General features: G+C 45.8%; 1 protein-coding gene across 1 annotated transcript in view; it reads right to left on the reverse strand.

The window, feature by feature from the left end:
- Positions 1-317: 317 nt before the first annotated feature.
- The window catches only part of PRKX (protein kinase cAMP-dependent X-linked catalytic subunit), a 116,837-nt gene continuing 98,819 nt past the window's right edge, over positions 318-18,335 (reverse strand). The window contains exons 5-9 of the mRNA XM_081326307.1: positions 10,944-11,039; positions 4,572-4,629; positions 2,742-2,819; positions 1,363-1,513; positions 318-968 (exon numbers count right to left, since the gene is read on the reverse strand). Coding sequence (XP_081182433.1) covers positions 1,388-1,513; positions 2,742-2,819; positions 4,572-4,629; positions 10,944-11,039 — 358 coding nt within the window. The 3' untranslated portion in view covers positions 318-968; positions 1,363-1,387. The remainder of the gene's footprint in view (positions 969-1,362; positions 1,514-2,741; positions 2,820-4,571; positions 4,630-10,943; positions 11,040-18,335) is intronic.

Below are 18,335 nucleotides of genomic sequence, written 5' to 3' on the forward strand. Positions count from 1 at the left end.
AGTCCAAAGGTTCACATACTTTTTCCACCCTGCACTGTGAATGTTTCCATCTTATGTTCAATTAAAACATGACAACAGCTAATGTTTGTGTAGTATTATTTTAAGCAGACTGTGTTTTTCTATTGTTGTGACTTACATGATGTTTAGAGCGCATTTTATGGCCAATTCATGCAAAACTCCACGTAATCCCAAAGGGTTCACATACTTTTTCTTGCAACTGTAGTTTGCTAGAATTTCCTAAATTCAAGAAATAAAAAAACACATTTTACATAGTATGTAGTCATAGAGAATTAAGATATATAGCTATGTCATTTTAACTTTTTTTAAAAAAATATAATACACACTGAAAGGAGAAATAGTACAGTAAGTTGTGAAAGGTTTTTATTTTTCAGCTTTCAAGATGTATGCCTGGAGGTGTAAAGCATTGTATATTTCTTTTTACAAAGAATTATAAAATGTATAGAAGATGCTGAAACATGTATCATTTCAAGATTTGTTTTACTTCTAGGCATCTTGGAAAACATTTAAAAATAAAAAGCATAGACTCTGTAAAATACAAAAAATTACATTTCTGCACAGTTTCTGTGCTTTAGATTTACTGATTTCATTATATAAATATACACTAACTTGTGCTTTATAGGACAATTTTAGTATAAACTTATACAACTAGGGTATGAAATAAGTATGCAAATAAAATTTGGGGACAACAAAATTAAATTCAAATTTAGAAACCCTATAATTTCAATAGCTACACATCAGAGTAGGTGCATCAGTATTTTTTTAACTGAATGAATGCCAATTCTATACTACTGAACATGAATAGTATCTATTTTTCAACCTTTATCATGTATTTTTTTTAAAAAAAATCTATGCATAACACAGTAATATTCATTTTCAAGATATTTTTGGAAGTATTTTCTGTTCTTCATTTCCAGTTTTCACCTATCACATCAATCTTCTTTCAATTTCTAGCAAATAGATAAAAATGAATACTCAATGTACTGGTATTCCATTGTAGTAAATATTTAACTTTTTTCATTAAACTTCAGAAAATAAAATTTTAGGTCTTATTTTTATACAATAGAAAATACAAAATAAAAGCCATCTAATAGTTGCAATTGTGCCTATAGAAGAAATCTATCTAGTCTTCACAGTAGTCAAAATAATTACAGAACATTGTATTAATATTATATTTTTATTAAAAGACAGTCATGAAGCCTTAAGGCATTTCCTTCTATTTTTAATTTAAAAATATCAGTGTGTGATTTTATAAATTAATTACATGCAACAACGTAAAGATTTTAACATTAAGACTCTAAATACATTGGTTTATAAATATGGTGCTTTGGAAGTACCTAATACCTTAATAGTTTGATGTATCACACATTTAGAAGTTTTTGAAAATTTCTAAATCTTTAGGAGGTACTGGTGGTATTTTGTTCCAATCATCTTCAGGATAAGCTTCAAAATTAGATGTATCACCATCATTTGATACTTTCGGCATTATAGGAGGCTGAATGAAACAATAACATAAGTTTTAAGTAAATAAATATAATCTTATGTGAAGCTGAGACTTAAAATTTATATTTTATCCTACTTTTTTGAGATTCTATGGCACAGTAACTGTCAACAGCATCTGGGGTGAGTTTAAGTTATCTAAGAATATTATTGCTTGCTCTGAGGAGTTATAGAACTGTAGATCTTGACCTCTTCCAGTTAAATTTCACACCCAAGTGTGAGATGGAACTGCTTGTTCTTATGGATGACTTCAAGGACGTTCAAATATTAGAAATCTACAGAGTTTTTAATACCATACCATCAAGAATGGTATTTAACTGCACCACTTGTTAAAGTTGGAAGTAGGAAACACTGTTCTGCAATAGTTCCATTCCTCCTTGATTGGACAGTTCCAAGTGGTGGCCATAAGGAGAAGTATGTTTCAACTTTGCCATTCATTTGTGGGCTGTCCTCTTTCCACATATTGCTCAGCTTCTACAGAAAACTGCTGAGAGGAATCAGCTTTCACTTTGCATTAAGATACCATTAGTGTGCTAATGATTGTTATACTTTTGAAGCTTGTGCAGAGCAGGAAATACAATTCAACAGCGATCATGCAATCCATTTTAGTCTTTAGGAAAGAGGAAAACAATCCTGATCTTTCCAATCATAAATTAGGTCCAAAAACTATGGATTTAATATAAAAGCTTGGACTTGCTGACTATCATTAGGCACAGTAATTATTTAACTACAACTGCATGTTGTAATTAATAATGAAATAGTTAAGTAGTGAAGTGCCACACAGTGATTGCATTCTTTTCCTGGCTTCTTCCACCTATCTCTAATTTGGTAATTAAACATATCAACTATATGCAATGTGAACGTGTTATTTCCAGCTGCAGCAAATTACAGGATGAAACTATGATTCATGGTATTCAACTTTCAGTTGTAGCAAAACCCTAAAAATAGACTCCATTCTGCATTTGGACAAATTATTCAACCATGAATGGGTAGTTTGAAAGCTGTGCCTTCTGGCTATTCAAAAGGAAAACCTACACATGAAGTGCATATGTACTTGGGACAAAGACCCATGTAAACATTTTGTCAAGCATGAGATATAAAAAGGCCACATTAGGTCTTTCACATAGATTTTTAAATACAAACTCCTCTGTAATAATTCAATACAGTAAATATTTCTTGAATGTATATCTTCCCAAGCAGAATGTGTTTTCATGGTACTTCACCTTTAATTTCCTCTGTGGTACAACATCCCAGTCTATAGACCTGAACCATCGGTGTCTCTTTATATCATCAGCTCCATTCTTTGGAAAAACAAAAGTTTATTTAATACAAGTTCCTAAAAATATTGTGGCATAAAGTCTACATACTGAAATTTATTTATTTATTTATTTTATTTATAAATCAACACTGATTTTTACAATCTGTAGTCTGAAGACATATGTCTAATGTGCACTGTTCAAGTTGATCAATTTTTTTCTGGTATTGAAAAAATACTGGATTTCCAGGAACTTCTGTAGACAGTATAAATATCAACATTGTCAAGATGGAAAATAGAATGTTGTGATGCAAGTACCTCATCCGCTTTGTATACATTTCAGTAGTCAAAAAGAACAGGGCTTGTGTCAGAATCCATTTATATCACATTTCATAATTGTATAGGTAGAACAACGTGCTACTTCTGGGGATTCTGCCATCTCTCCGAGGGGGGGGGAAGAGGATGGTTACTAAAGCGATTTTCAAACAACAGGGGATGTTTTAACTGGGGGAAGGGGGGGACAGACAGGTCTGGATTGTATCTTCATTTACAACTGAAAAGGAAAGCAATAACCATAAAACCAAGGAGAGTTCCCTTTCCCATGGAAGGACCTGACACCGAGCAACTGATGACAGCCTGACCAAATGGATGAGGGGAGGGGCTGAAATGGGAATGCTTTATATAGGATTGAAATGTAACTTTTGTCAGATTCCGTCTTGTATTCCCACAATCGATTCCATCCTAGTAAACATTTTCCTTTTGGACTAAACTTGCATCCAAGAGTTCTTATTTCCTAAGATGTGGATTGAGGTGGGTCCTGACAGCTTGCATCACAATGCTTATCTACTATATTGCCAATTTTGATCCTTTTTAAAGCAGATATAATATTAAATAAAACAGGCCCTTCAACAATGACCACATTCCAATTTTAAGTGTCACTGTTAGTGGTAAAGTGCTATCTTACACATAGAGAATACAGTTCTTCCTCCATCTATTTGGAGTACCAGATACCTGTCTCAATTTTGTAATTAGAAATGGATTCTATGCCATATGCTTCTTAGATTGTAAGCCGCCCTGAGTCTTCGGAGAAGGGCGGGATATAAATGGGATTTTAAAAAAAAATCACATTAGGTGACCATATCTACTTGAATTTTTCTTGGCCCCAGAACTAAATGTACTGGATAAAAAAAAATAAAGTGAGACATAAATCTTTCTTTAGGATTTACAGATTTACATGTTATCTAATCTCTTTAGATAACAAATAATGAGCTAATGTGATTTTTGTATTGCTTATACAAAGGAGATTTGCAAGCTTTCATGATCAGTAATGATACAAAGTTACTATACTGTAATGGAGCATGACTCAAGTATGTCAATTAAGCTTTCAGTTATTTTGTGCCATGTTTTATCCATATTGATTATATCTAAATATAAGAATTTAAGGCAAAGGGATTACATGGCTATAATCCATAGTATTAATATTAAATTTTAGTTCTTCTGCTTGCCTATGTAGTATACTATAAAAAGAAAGGAGAAAAAACCTACTAGAAATTCCAAGGTTGCTACATGCCTCTGTCCCATGAAAATTTGAAAACTTATTTCAATTTTATATTTAAGTGAAAACATCACATTGTGAGATAGTTGTCAAATACCAAACAGAAATTCACTTGTAGTTTTTCTATAATGAAAACACGATCTTCCTCCCACACCATGTCTTCTTAATTTGAAATTTGTTCTTGAGTATAGGAATGTTTCCTTAATGAACTGAGGTAGTGGAAGATTCTTCTTTAAAGCATACCTTCATGTTTCCTAGTCGTCTTGTTCTGTCAACCACAAGAAGCTTTTTAATAAGATCCCTGGACAAACAAAGATGATTTTTTTTAAAAAAATACAAGTTTGTATGGTTATCTTTTCACTGACGGAAATATACCTATAGAATATTTCCAGTATTGAGCTGACCAGCAATAACTTTGAGAAGGTAGGAAGAAATAAATCCATCTATTTCTGGTAGAAACCTAAACTAAGCAGACTATGTGTGAAGAATAATACCGTATATACTTGAGTATAAGCCGAATTTTTCAGCCCACTTTTTGGGCTGAAAAATTCCACTTCGGCTTATACTCCAGTCAACAAAAAAACTTACCGAGGACTTGTGCGCGGCCGAGGCTTTGGTGCTTCCGGGATCGCCCGCACCTCTCCCAAGCCACCGCCGTCCGAGACCTGCCGAAGTTTGGGGAGGTTTGGGGAGGTGCGCGCGCACCTCCCCAAACTCCGCGCCTTGCCTGCCTGCTTCTTTCCGCAGCGGAAAGAAGCAGGCAGGCAGGGCGCGGAGGAACGGAGACTTGCCGACGTTTGGGGAGGTTTGGGCGCCTCCCCAAACCTCGGCAGGTCTCCGTTCCTCCGCGCAGACCTGCCGACGTTTGGGGAGGTTTGGGCGCCTCCCCAAACCTCGGCAGGTCTCCGTTCCTCCTGCCGACCTTTGGGGAGGTTTGGGCGCCTCCCCAAACCTCCCCAAACCTCGGCAGGTCTCCGTTCCTCCTGCCGACCTTTGGGGAGGTTTGGGCGCCTCCCCAAACCTCCCCAAACCTCGGCAGGTCTCCGTTCCTCCTGCCAACCTTTGGGGAGGTTTGGGCGCCTCCCCAAACCTCGGCAGGTCTCCGTTCCTCCGCGCAGACCTGCCGACGTTTGGGGAGGTTTGGGCGCCTCCCCAAACCTCCCCAAACCTCGGCAGGTCTCCGTTCCTGTTTGGGGAGGTTTGGGCGCCTCCCCAAACCTCGGCAGGTCTCCGTTCCTCCGCGCAGACCTGCCGACCTTTGGGGAGGTTTGGGCGCCTCCCCAAACGTCCCCAAACCTCGGCAGGTCTCCGTTCCTGTTTGGGGAGGTTTGGGCGCCTCCCCAAACCTCCCCAAACCTCGGCAGGTCTCCGTTCCTCCGCGCAGACCTGCCGACGTTTGGGGAGGTTTGGGCGCCTCCCCAAACCTCGGCAGGTCTCCGTTCCTGTTTGGGGAGGTTTGGGCGCCTCCCCAAACCTCCCCAAACCTCGGCAGGTCTCCGTTCCTCCGCGCAGACCTGCCGACCTTTGGGGAGGTTTGGGCGCCTCCCCAAACGTCCCCAAACCTCGGCAGGTCTCCGTTCCTGTTTGGGGAGGTTTGGGCGCCTCCCCAAACCTCCCCAAACCTCGGCAGGTCTCCGTTCCTCCGCGCAGACCTGCCGACCTTTGGGGAGGTTTGGGCGCCTCCCCAAACGTCCCCAAACCTCGGCAGGTCTCCGTTCCTGTTTGGGGAGGTTTGGGCGCCTCCCCAAACCTCCCCAAACCTCGGCAGGTCTCCGTTCCTCCGCGCAGACCTGCCGACCTTTGGGGAGGTTTGGGCGCCTCCCCAAACGTCCCCAAACCTCGGCAGGTCTCCGTTCCTGTTTGGGGAGGTTTGGGCGCCTCCCCAAACCTCCCCAAACCTCGGCAGGTCTCCGTTCCTCCGCGCAGACCTGCCGACCTTTGGGGAGGTTTGGGCGCCTCCCCAAACGTCCCCAAACCTCGGCAGGTCTCCGTTCCTGTTTGGGGAGGTTTGGGCGCCTCCCCAAACCTCCCCAAACCTCGGCAGGTCTCCGTTCCTCCGCGCAGACCTGCCGACCTTTGGGGAGGTTTGGGCGCCTCCCCAAACGTCCCCAAACCTCGGCAGGTCTCCGTTCCTGTTTGGGGAGGTTTGGGCGCCTCCCCAAACCTCCCCAAACCTCGGCATGTCTCCGTTCCTCCGCGCAGACCTGCCGACCTTTGGGGAGGTTTGGGCGCCTCCCCAAACGTCCCCAAACCTCGGCAGGTCTCCGTTCCTGTTTGGGGAGGTTTGGGCGCCTCCCCAAACCTCCCCAAACCTCGGCAGGTCTCCGTTCCTCCGCGCAGACCTGCCGACGTTTGGGGAGGTTTGGGCGCCTCCCCAAACCTCCCCAAACCTCGGCAGGTCTCCGTTCCTCCGCGCAGACCTGCCGACGTTTGGGGAGGTTTGGGCGCCTCCCCAAACCTCCCCAAACCTCGGCAGGTCTCCGTTCCTGTTTGGGGAGGTTTGGGCGCCTCCCCAAACCTCCCCAAACCTCGGCAGGTCTCCGTTCCTCCGCGCAGACCTGCCGACCTTTGGGGAGGTTTGGGCGCCTCCCCAAACCTCCCCAAACCTCGGCAGGTCTCCGTTCTTCCTGCCGACCTTTGGGGAGGTTTGGGCGCCTCCCCAAACCTCCCCAAACGTCGGCAGGTCTGCGCGGAGGAACGGAGACCTGCCGAGGTTTGGGGAGGTTTGGGGAGGCGCCCAAACCTCCCCAAACAGGAACGGAGACCTGCCGAGGTTTGGGGAGGTTTGGGGAGGCGCCCAAACCTCCCCAAAGGTCGGCAGGTCTGCGCGGAGGAACGGAGACCTGCCGAGGTTTGGGGAGGCGCCCAAACCTCCCCAAACAGGAACGGAGACCTGCCGAGGTTTGGGGAGGTTTGGGGAGGCGCCCAAACCTCCCCAAACGTCGGCAGGTCTGCGCGGAGGAACGGAGACCTGCCGAGGTTTGGGGAGGTTTGGGGAGGCGCCCAAACCTCCCCAAACAGGAACGGAGACCTGCCGAGGTTTGGGGACGTTTGGGGAGGCGCCCAAACCTCCCCAAAGGTCGGCAGGTCTGCGCGGAGGAACGGAGACCTGCCGACGTTTGGGGAGGCGCCCAAACCTCCCCAAACAGGAACGGAGACCTGCCGAGGTTTGGGGAGGTTTGGGGAGGCGCCCAAACCTCCCCAAAGGTCGGCAGGAAGAACGGAGACCTGCCGAGGTTTGGGGAGGTTTGGGGAGGCGCCCAAACCTCCCCAAAGGTCGGCAGGAGGAACGGAGACCTGCCGAGGTTTGGGGAGGCGCCCAAACCTCCCCAAAGGTCGGCAGGAAGAACGGAGACCTGCCGAGGTTTGGGGAGGTTTGGGGAGGCGCCCAAACCTCCCCAAAGGTCGGCAGGAGGAACGGAGACCTGCCGAGGTTTGGGGAGGCGCCCAAACCTCCCCAAAGGTCGGCAGGAGGAACGGAGACCTGCCGAGGTTTGGGGAGGTTTGGGGAGGCGCCCAAACCTCCCCAAAGGTCGGCAGGTCTGCGCGGAGGAACGGAGACCTGCAGAGGTTTGGGGAGGTTTGGGGAGGCGCCCAAACCTCCCCAAAGGTCGGCAGGAGGAACGGAGACCTGCCGAGGTTTGGGGAGGTTTGGGGAGGCGCCCAAACCTCCCCAAAGGTCGGCAGGAGGAACGGAGACCTGCCGAGGTTTGGGGAGGCGCCCAAACCTCCCCAAAGGTCGCCAGGTCTGCGCGGAGGAACGGAGACCTGCCGAGGTTTGGGGAGGTTTGGGGAGGCGCCCAAACCTCCCCAAAGGTCGGCAGGAGGAACGGAGACCTGCCGAGGTTTGGGGAGGTTTGGGGAGGCGCCCAAACCTCCCCAAAGGTCGGCAGGAGGAACGGAGACCTGCCGAGGTTTGGGGAGGCGCCCAAACCTCCCCAAAGGTCGGCAGGTCTGCGCGGAGGAACGGAGACCTGCAGAGGTTTGGGGAGGCGCCCAAACCTCCCCAAAGGTCGGCAGGAGGAACGGAGACCTGCCGAGGTTTGGGGAGGCGCCCAAACCTCCCCAAAGGTCGGCAGGAGGAACGGAGACCTGCCGAGGTTTGGGGAGGCGCCCAAACCTCCCCAAAGGTCGGCAGGAGGAACGGAGACCTGCCGAGGTTTGGGGAGGTTTGGGGAGGCGCCCAAACCTCCCCAAAGGTCGGCAGGAGGAACGGAGACCTGCCGAGGTTTGGGGAGGTTTGGGGAGGCGCCCAAACCTCCCCAAAGGTCGGCAGGAGGAACGGAGACCTGCCGAGGTTTGGGGAGGTTTGGGGAGGCGCCCAAACCTCCCCAAAGGTCGGCAGGAGGAACGGAGACCTGCCGACGAGCCGCGGCCACACAGGGTATTCCTGTGTATTCAGGCTTGCAAAATGGCGGATCGAGCCTCTGCTGGCGGCAGAGGCTTGCAGAACGGCGGATCGGCTTATACTCGAGTCAATAACTTTTTCCAGTTTTGGGGGGTGAAATTGGGGGTCTCGGCTTATACTCGAGTCGGCTTATACTCAAGTATATACGGTATGTCTTATAAACTATAAGGTCTGATTAAATGGACCTTTAAAACTCGCAGACACATATCTATAGATGTATTAATATATAATCTTTTTTCCAGATAAGACTTTCATTTTGTTAAACGTTTGCTAATGATCTTTTAAATGATTATAAAGTCAAGCAAAAAACGTTTGGTTTTGCTTCCAGGACAGATTATGTCAATTCTACCTTCAAATTTTCAGGAACATTACTTCCAATTTCTGGATATTAACTAGAACTGTACAAACGTCCCCAAAGGCTTTTATAGTTCCAAACAACTGCAAAGTTCTTAAGCAATTAAGCTAGTTGCTTATCATGTCTTTCACAGTTTAGGAAAACAAATATAATCTTAAGAAAGCTTCTTAACTGAATGAATTTGCACTTTGGTAGGGGTCCTTCAGTAAGGCAACCTTTATGCCCTTTTTATGTATGCAAAGTTGTTCATCTGGAAACAGTACAAATAATTCTGCCTAAGAATTTTATACCTAGTGAGAAATTTCCCCACAATTGGTAAAAATGAGTTTTGAAATTCCATGCCTTTTAAATTTGTACCTTGAACAACCTGTTCCAAAAGTCTTAAAATAAACAAAAATGTATTCCTGTTTAATAAAGTTCAGCTACAATTACTCCAGAACTTGGATGACATGATCAGAACCCACCCCCTCTTTTTGGCAATTCTTCAGTTGTTATGTAAAACCAGTCCTCATTAAGCATGTAAATTTTAATATGAAAATAAGGCCTAATGAAAATCTGATTCTTAAATTAAAATGGAATATTTACAAACTATCACTGTTAGTTCTCCAATGCCTGAAATATGTACACTGTTGTCTTTTCATATTATTTACAGTTATTTTGTATCTGTATGCAGTGGCTTCTTCACACATTGCTATGGGAATACTGCGCAAACAAATTCCCTGCACTGATTCTCATTGTGAGAATGGTTGGCTCAGCAATTCTGGTAGTTGAAATCTAGTGATCATAAAGGGACTATAGTTGCCCTCCCAGGCATGTCAAACTCGTGATGCCATGTGACATTGTACGACATATCGCGACTTTTTCCCCGTTGCGCGGTTTCAGTATGATGCATACCCATAATCATTTGTATGGGTGGCATAAAAAGTTAATAAATGAATATATAAAATAAATACATTTCCCTTTCTGGTTGTTTCCGGAAACAGAGTAAATTTGGGCACTGCATAAGGTAAATAATTGTGGAGGGAGGGATATTTGATGCATGCAAACATATTTAAGAAAATATTTAAGGAAATATTTAAGGAAAATCATGGATTCCTTACCCCTGGGCCATGGACGGTTTGGAACCAAGCCTCATGAGCACTGGGTGCTTGCGCTTGTGCAAATGGAGCTGTGCAAGCACACATGCATACACCTGCCACTCATACAGAACTATCCCCCATCCCCGCCACAATGAGCCGCCAAGCCAGAAAGTTTAGCTGAAGGGGAAGGATCTATGATGCTGGTATAAAGAAAAGAGCTTCTCTTTCCCATTTGTTGTAAAGCATCTGGCTTGGAATTTTGTTGTGATAGAAACTTTAATGTTTCTGCAATCCACAATGTGTAGGCTGTCTGCAATGAATTAATAATGTAATACATTGTAGGACAAAATTGGTGAATTAATAAAAAACTGAAATAATGTGATTTTCAATACATTGATTTGTATTTAACCTGACACTTTAAAATATGAGCAGTTTAAAAAACCCTCACAAGTCAAACAGGATTTTTTCCCTGTCCATTAAATTATATGACATGTGATAATGATCAGGTGGTGTTACCTGAAGAGCTGAGGCCATGATTGTCAGATTTTGGGGAAGTTGAAATAGGATCTAACTGCAAACTCAGCTATTATTGATGTTTTTTTTAATTAAAAACACTTCATGTTTCAAGATTGAATGCTAAATTTAGCAATGCAATCTTATTGGGGAGAGGATTGGTGGTTATGTGCACCCTGCACAATGTTGCCCACTCCCACTTTAAAAATGATGCTGAAATAGAAAATAAATAAAATGAAGCCATTTTTAAGCTCACTTACTTTACATATAAATCCAGGTGCCTGGGGAAATCTATTTTACCAGCTAGAATCTTCTGATATATTCCAAATGGGTTGTCATCAAAAAATGGAGGAAATCTGTTTTTTAAAAAAGTAATAATGTCAGACAGTTGTTTCTGAAAGTATGAACAATGTAGCTAGAAATGTAACACAACACAATAAACTATAGCAAAACCTCATTATGTGCAAAATTTCTTTTACAATGAATATGGAAAATAGTTATTCTAATTTCAATGACTTCAAACATTACTTATGCCCACCCTTGGGTAGGAAACAAAAACACCTGAAATGTACTAGTGTATTTTTGGAATACCGTATATACTTGAGTATAAGCCGACTCGAGTATAAGCCGAGACCCCCAATTTTACCCCCCAAAACTGGAAAAAGTTATTGACTCGAGTATAAGCCGAGGCTGGGAAATGCAGCAGCTGGAGGCTGGATCCCCCGAAAGACGTCTCTGCTGAGATGAGAGAACGGGGTGGCAAGCCGCCGAGAGAATGGGGCGGTGGAGTGCTCCGCCGAGAGAATGGGGCGGCTTGCTGTTCTCTCGGTGCAGCACGGCAGAGGCTGGATCTCGCGAAAGAAGTCTCCGCTGAGCGAGAGAATGAGGCGTCTCAGCGCCCATTTTCTCGGCGAAGACTTCTTTCGGGGGATGCAGCTTCTGCCGCCCCTTTCTCTCAGCTGCCCAGTGGAACAGCTTGCCACCAGAAATCAAGAGTGCTCCATCACTGGAGGTTTTTAAGAAGAGACTGGACATTCACCTGTCTGAGATGGTATCGGTCAGTGGTGGCAAAACTTTTAGAGACCGAGTGCCCAAACCGCAAGCCAAAACCCACTTGTTTATCACAAAGTGCCAAGGCAGCATTGGCATTCTGGTGCCCTTGGGGGAGGGGACAGGGAGGCGCCTCTGAGTGCCGCCTCTGGCACGAAAAAAAAGGGGGAGCAAAAAATGGGCCACCGTACCGCAAGGCACAAAAACGCCAACCGCCGCGCCGCAGGGTGCAGATACAAGGCACCGCACCACGTGAGAACGGGGCTGGGCTAGTGAGTATCACGCAGGCACTAGCCCCGCCCCCTTTGCAGCATGTGCCTGCTCGTGGCCCCGTGCACGCATGCACGCATGTAAAATGCTTCCCCCTCCCTTTTCTTCCAGTCCACCAACTGACAAGGACCTGCTGCTGGCAGCGGTGGTGGCGCATGTGCCAACAGAGAGGGCTCTGAGTGCCACCTCTGGCAGGCGTGCCATAGGTTCACCACCACTGGTATAGGTCCTCCTGCTTGAGCAAGGGGCTGGACTAGAAGACCTCCAAGGTCCCTTCCAGCTCTATTCTATTCTATTCTATTCTATTCTATTCTATTCTATTCTATTCTATTCTATTCTATTCTATTCTATTCACTTTCTATGTTTCTATTCTATTCTATTCTATTCCATTCACTTTCTATATTTCTATTCTATTCTATTCTATTCTATTCTATTCTATTCTATTCTATTCTATTCTATTCTATTCTATTCTATTCTATTCTTATTACCATTCTCTATTCTATTCTATTCTATTCTATTCTATTCTATTCTATTCTATTCTATTCTATTCTATTCTATTCACTTTCTATATTTCTATTCTATTCTATTCTATTCTATTCTATTCTATTCTATTCTATTCTATTCTATTCTATTCTATTCTATTCTATTCTATTCTATTCTATTCTATTCCATTCACTTTCTATATTTCTATTCTATTCTATTCTATTCTATTCTATTCTATTCTATTCTATTCTATTCTATTCTATTCTATTCTATTCTATTCTATTCTATTCTATTCTATTCTATTCTTATTACCATTTTCTATTCTATTCTATTCTATTCTATTCTATTCTATTCTATTCTATTCTATTAACTTTCTATATTTCTATTCTATTCTATTCTATTCCATTCACTTTCTATATTTCTATTCTATTCTATTCTGTTCTGTTCTGTTCTGTTCTGTTCTGTTCTGTTCTGTTCTACGTTCTGTTCCAATCCATTCCATATTTTCTATTCCATTCTGTTCCACTGTCCGAGCCCATCGGAGGCAACCCAGTCAGCCCACACAGGAGTTACACTAAGGCTACGCAGCCTCTCCTCTCAACCTGAACCCCTCCTTACCTTTCCTTTTATCTGCATCCTATTTTTAACTGCCGGCTCTGCCCAGCCCTATGGCAGGGCAAGATCTGCAAGATCCCCATTTGCATTTGACTTTGCCATCCCATCAGAGAGAGAGAGAGAGAGAGAGAGAGAGAGAGAGAGAGAGAGAGAGGCACACCTCAGCAAAAAGAAAGAAAGAAAAAGTAGTAGAAGAGGCAGAGAGCCCCTGTGGGTAGGAGTGAGGATGGGGAGAAACAGCAAGAAGACCGGGTGGGGTGGGGTGGGTTAATCACTAAACCTTCCAGTGTTTAACCAAAGCAGCTTTTGCATTTGTCAAGCTCTGCTAGCAGGGCACTGGACGGGCCTGGCGGAGCTGCTGAAGGTGAATGGGAGAAGGTGAGTCTTCGCCGAGAAAATCTCAGCGCCCATTTTCTCGGCGAAGACTTCTTTCGGGGGATGCAGCTTCTGCCGCCCCTTTCTGTCAGCTGCCCAGTGACAGAGGCTGGATCCCTCGAAACAAGTCTCCGCTGAGACGAGAGAACAAGGCGTTTCTCTCTTCCCCCCCCCGCTTTTGCCGCTTGTGTGTGTGTGTGTGTGTGTGTGTGTGTGTGTGTGTGTGACAGAGGCTGGATCCCCCGAAACAAGTCTCCGCTGAGACGAGAGAACAGGGCGTTTCTCTCTCCCCCCCCGCTTTTGCCGCTTGTGTGTGTGTGTCTGACAGAGGCTGGATCCCCCGAAACAAGTCTCCGCTGAGACGAGAGAACAAGGCGTTTCTCTCTCCCCCCCCGCTTTTGCCGCTTGTGTGTGTGTGTGTGTGTGTGTGACAGAGGCTGGATCCCCCGAAACAAGTCTCCGCTGAGACGAGAGAACAAGGCGTTTCTCTCTCCCCCCCCCACTTTTGCCGCTTGTGTGTGTGTGTGTGTGTGTGACAGAGGCTGGATCCCCCGAAACAAGTCTCCGCTGAGACGAGAGAACAAGGCGTTTCTCTCTCCCCCCCCCGCTTTTGCCGCTTGTGTGTGTGTGTGACAGAGGCTGGATCCCCCGAAACAAGTCTCCGCTGAGACGAGAGAACAAGGCATTTCTCTCCCCCCCCGCTTTTGCTGCTTTTGTGTGTGTGTGGGGGGGGGGCAGTCAAGCGTTGTTTCCCTCCTCGTGCCCGTTTCTCAAGAGAAGCCCCCTGATTCAGCAAAATTGTGGGGGGGGAGGGAAAGGAGGGAAGCGCAGAGAGCCAGGCAAATGGGAAGAAGGCTCAGGAGCTTCAGCCTTGCCTCAAGGACAGCGGAGTCCTCTCCGCAGCAGCCGCGTCCCCGCCCCCTTCCAAGCCGATGCCCCCCACTCCGATCCCCAATTCTCCCTTGCCATCAACAAAGCAGCTAGGGAGGCCTGGGGGGCGCAAAGAGATGCACCCCTTCCGCCCCCAAATTCACTCCCCAGCGCGCCTGGAGCTGCCTAAAGCCGGGAGTAAACGGAAGAACTGGAGACGGTTCGCTCCCGCGGCCTCGAAAGCGACCCGCGGAATTCTGCCCCGCCGCCCAAGCTCGTCCGCTCCATCAACCCCCACCCCTGCGCCCCGCTCTTCTTCTTCTTCTCCCCTCGAACTTGGCAGCGACGCCGGGAAAGCCGATGGGGAGTTTGGGGCCAATGTGCCGGGAGACGAGGCTGGGGAGAGAGATGAGGGTTTTTTTTACCTCTCGGGCTGCTGTCCGAGAAATACGGCGGGGCCATCGGAGTCACATTGCCCGAACTGGGCGCTGACAGCAGTGTTCATCCACCCCGTCAGCAGCCATGACTCGGGCACTAAGCGGGGAGCGAAGGGAAGGGACCGGCTTCCTTTCAGCCACGCTGCGCCAGTGTGCGCGTCGCCAGGCGGCAGAGAGCGGGGGAGGGAAGGCGCCGGGCGGAGCGCTGCCCAAAGGGGAGGGAGGCGGAAAGGCCTGCGAGCGGCGGCTGGCTGTGGTGTTGGGGCGGCGCGGGCGAGGCAGCGGGCGAGCGGGGGGCGAGCGGCGGCTGGCGGTGAGTTGGGGCGAGTTTGGGGCTGCGCGGGCGAGCGAGCAATGGGGGGCGAGCGGCGGCTGGCGGTGAGTTGGGGCGAGTTCGGGGCTGCGCGGGCGAGCGAGCGATGGGGGGGAAGCGGCGGCTGGCGGTGAGTTGGGGCGAGTTCGGGGCTGCGCGGGCGAGTGAGCAATGGGGGGCGAGCGGTGGCTGGCGGTGAGTTGGGGCGAGTTCGGGGCTGCGCGGGCGAGCGAGCGATGGGGGGCGAGCGGCGGCTGGCGGTGAGTTGGGGCGAGTTCGGGGCTGCGCGGGCGAGCAAGCAATGGGGGCGAGCGGCGGCTGGCGGTGAGTTGGGGCGAGTTTGGGGCTGCGCGGGCGAGCGAGCGATGGGGGGGAAGCAGCGGCTGGCTGTGGCTTCGGGGCGGCGCTGAGCTGCGTGGCCGCCCTCCCGCCCTGCCTGCCCCCTGGCCTTCGCCCCGCAAGCCCCCCCGACTTGCCCGGAGGAAGCGGCGGCGGCGCGGCGCTGCGGGCCGGGAGGGGAGGGGGCGCAGCGGGGGCTGCCCCTCCTGCCGAGGAGCCGAGCCCGGCGGCATGTGTGTGTGTGTGTGTGTGTGTCAGACCCGCAGGAATGGCTAGTAAAGGTGGCGGCAGTCCGGCATTTGCGTTTCTCTGTGTGTCAAGCCCCGTGGGCTCGACACACAGGAAGGGGGGGAATGCCGGAATGCCGCTTCCCTACCAGCCATTCCCGTGGGTCTGACACACACACGCACGCACGAGGGGGAGAAACAACGCTGGACTGCCGCCAGCTCTGCAAGGCTCTGCCGCTCCCTTCTCTCAGCAGCCTGTTCCGAACGAAGGGACAGTTCTTTTTTTTTGTTGACTGGAGTATAAGCCGAAGTGGAGGTTTTCAGCCCAAAAAGTGGGCTGAAAAATTCGGCTTATACTCAAGTATATACGGTACCTTTATGTGATATTCCTAGTTACATGAAGTTAGTATCTGATGTGATGAAATCTAGAAGTTGATTTGCAAATTTGTTTTGCTACTTATATTAGACAGGTAATATCTGTATATGTAGATATGTACAGCATGATATATACAAACACAAGAGCATTAGTTACTTGGGTGCCTTTGTTTTCTGCACAAGAGTTTTACATATAATGCTTATTTAAGAAGAATTTAAGTAATACAAGAACACATCTCAGTTTTGTTTTTGCTATCTTAAAGGAAGCCTCACTGGAAAGGCATAGTTAACACAAAAACCACAGGGTCTTAGTTTAATTTAATATTCCAAATTTTCTTTTTATTTATGGTTTACAAATTAATTATTTGAAAGTTACTGTATTTTTGTTATTCAGTAGCTATTATGATTAATATTTACTGAATATATTTCTGGATGGAATGAAGTAAATCCTTGAATTTAATACCCTTTTAGTCGCTTATTTTAAGAGAGTGTCTCCTTTGATATTAAATTAAGTATAGGGCCCAGTTCTATATTTAAAATGCCTAACTAGTTGCCTGTAAGATACATTATTGAAGGGAAAAATCATGAATAAAGCAGTGAATAGCCACAAAAATCAATAAATACTGTAACTGAAATTTATTGCAAAGAATATATTTTGCTATAACATATTATATTATATTGTCATGTAACAATAACATGACAATAAAAATTCTTTATACATTTTATTTGATCATTAACTACATCTCATTTAAACAATTGATTAAATATCATTTTCATTGCTGTTTTTCAAAAAAGAAAAGCAGTGGGTCAGGAGCTATATACTATATAATTATGGTGTATTCTCTTTCTCCTATTTTACATTTACAATAAGGTAAAGGTAAAGGTAAAGGTAAAGGTTACCCCGCACATGCGTGCTAGTCGTTTCTGACTCTAGGGGCCGGTGCTCATCTCCATTTCAAAGCCAAAGAGCCAGCGCTTGTCCAAGGACGTCTCCGTGGTCATCTGGCCGGCATGACTAGATGCCAAAGGCGCACGGAATGCTGTTACCTTCCCACCGTAGTGGTCCCTATTTTTCTACTTGCATTTTTACGTGCTTTCGAACTGCTAGGTTGGCAGAAGCTGGGACGAGTAACAGGCGCTCACTCTGCTATGCGGCACTCAGGATTCGACCCGCCAAACTGCCGACCTTCTGATCGACAAGCTCAGCGTCCTAACCCACTGAGCCCACATACCTATTGCATTGTATTGTATTGCAATGATCCATGAAATGTTTAGCTGTAGTTTATTGGATATTGGATTTGGAATGGAATGTTTTTTCTTGTTAGTGTTCCTTGACAATGACATGAAGTAAATTATTTGCACACTATCTTTGAAAGAAGATGTAGGAAAATGCATTTTATCTTATCTTAGCTAGGATCACTTGTGAGACCAAAATAAAAACTATATTATATGAATATGGGAGTAATGATCTAAATAAGGAGAATGGCAACATTGGCTTTTAGAGGGACATGTAAAGAGGCAGGATATAGCCACCTACATACAGTAGCCACCTATCCTGAGAGAGGTATAATATACCCAATTAGGTAGCCACAGCAGCCAAATTAACCCGGCAATCAATGAATGACAGATGTTGCAGCCGGACTGCCTTCACATCTAGGAAATCACAAAAGATTCACGGGAGTTTTCAGCTCATGTGTCATGCTGTGAAGTATGTACAAAAATTTTATAAATTTATTCATTTTAACAATGTGAAACCTAATTAGATATGAAAGGGCTTATAAATAATACTTTGAAACAAACCATTTTAAAATCATATTAAGGAGATGCTGCAAAACACTGTAACTCTCAAGATTCTATAAAGTTCCTACAATAATGCCTTGATTTATGTGCTTGTTGCTTTGTGATAAATTGACTCATTTGTAAAAGATACTTTCTTTTACAAGAATAATTTTAAATTCTGTGAACTTGAAACTGATAAGATAAAATGCACTTTCCTACATCTTCTTTCAAAGATACTGTGCAAGTAATTTAGTTCATGTCATTGTCAAGAAACACTAACAAGAAAAAAACATTCCATTCCAAATCCAAAGTAAGTATCTGGATTTTTGGTCCTGGAAATATATTGTAAGTCTTAATTCTCACAATGTTTGCAATAAAGCAAGAAGATCATCTACATATTACTCTGTGAATGCTACCACTTAATGGATTAAATGTATTGCTAGGATCATATAACATTCAATTTCTTTCCCATGTAAACCCATAGGGGAAAAAAACCCAACTAAAACACTGGAAACTAAA

Source organism: Vipera berus (genome assembly GCF_964194415.1).
Source record: "Vipera berus genome assembly, chromosome: 4".
NCBI lineage: Eukaryota > Metazoa > Chordata > Lepidosauria > Squamata > Viperidae > Vipera > Vipera berus.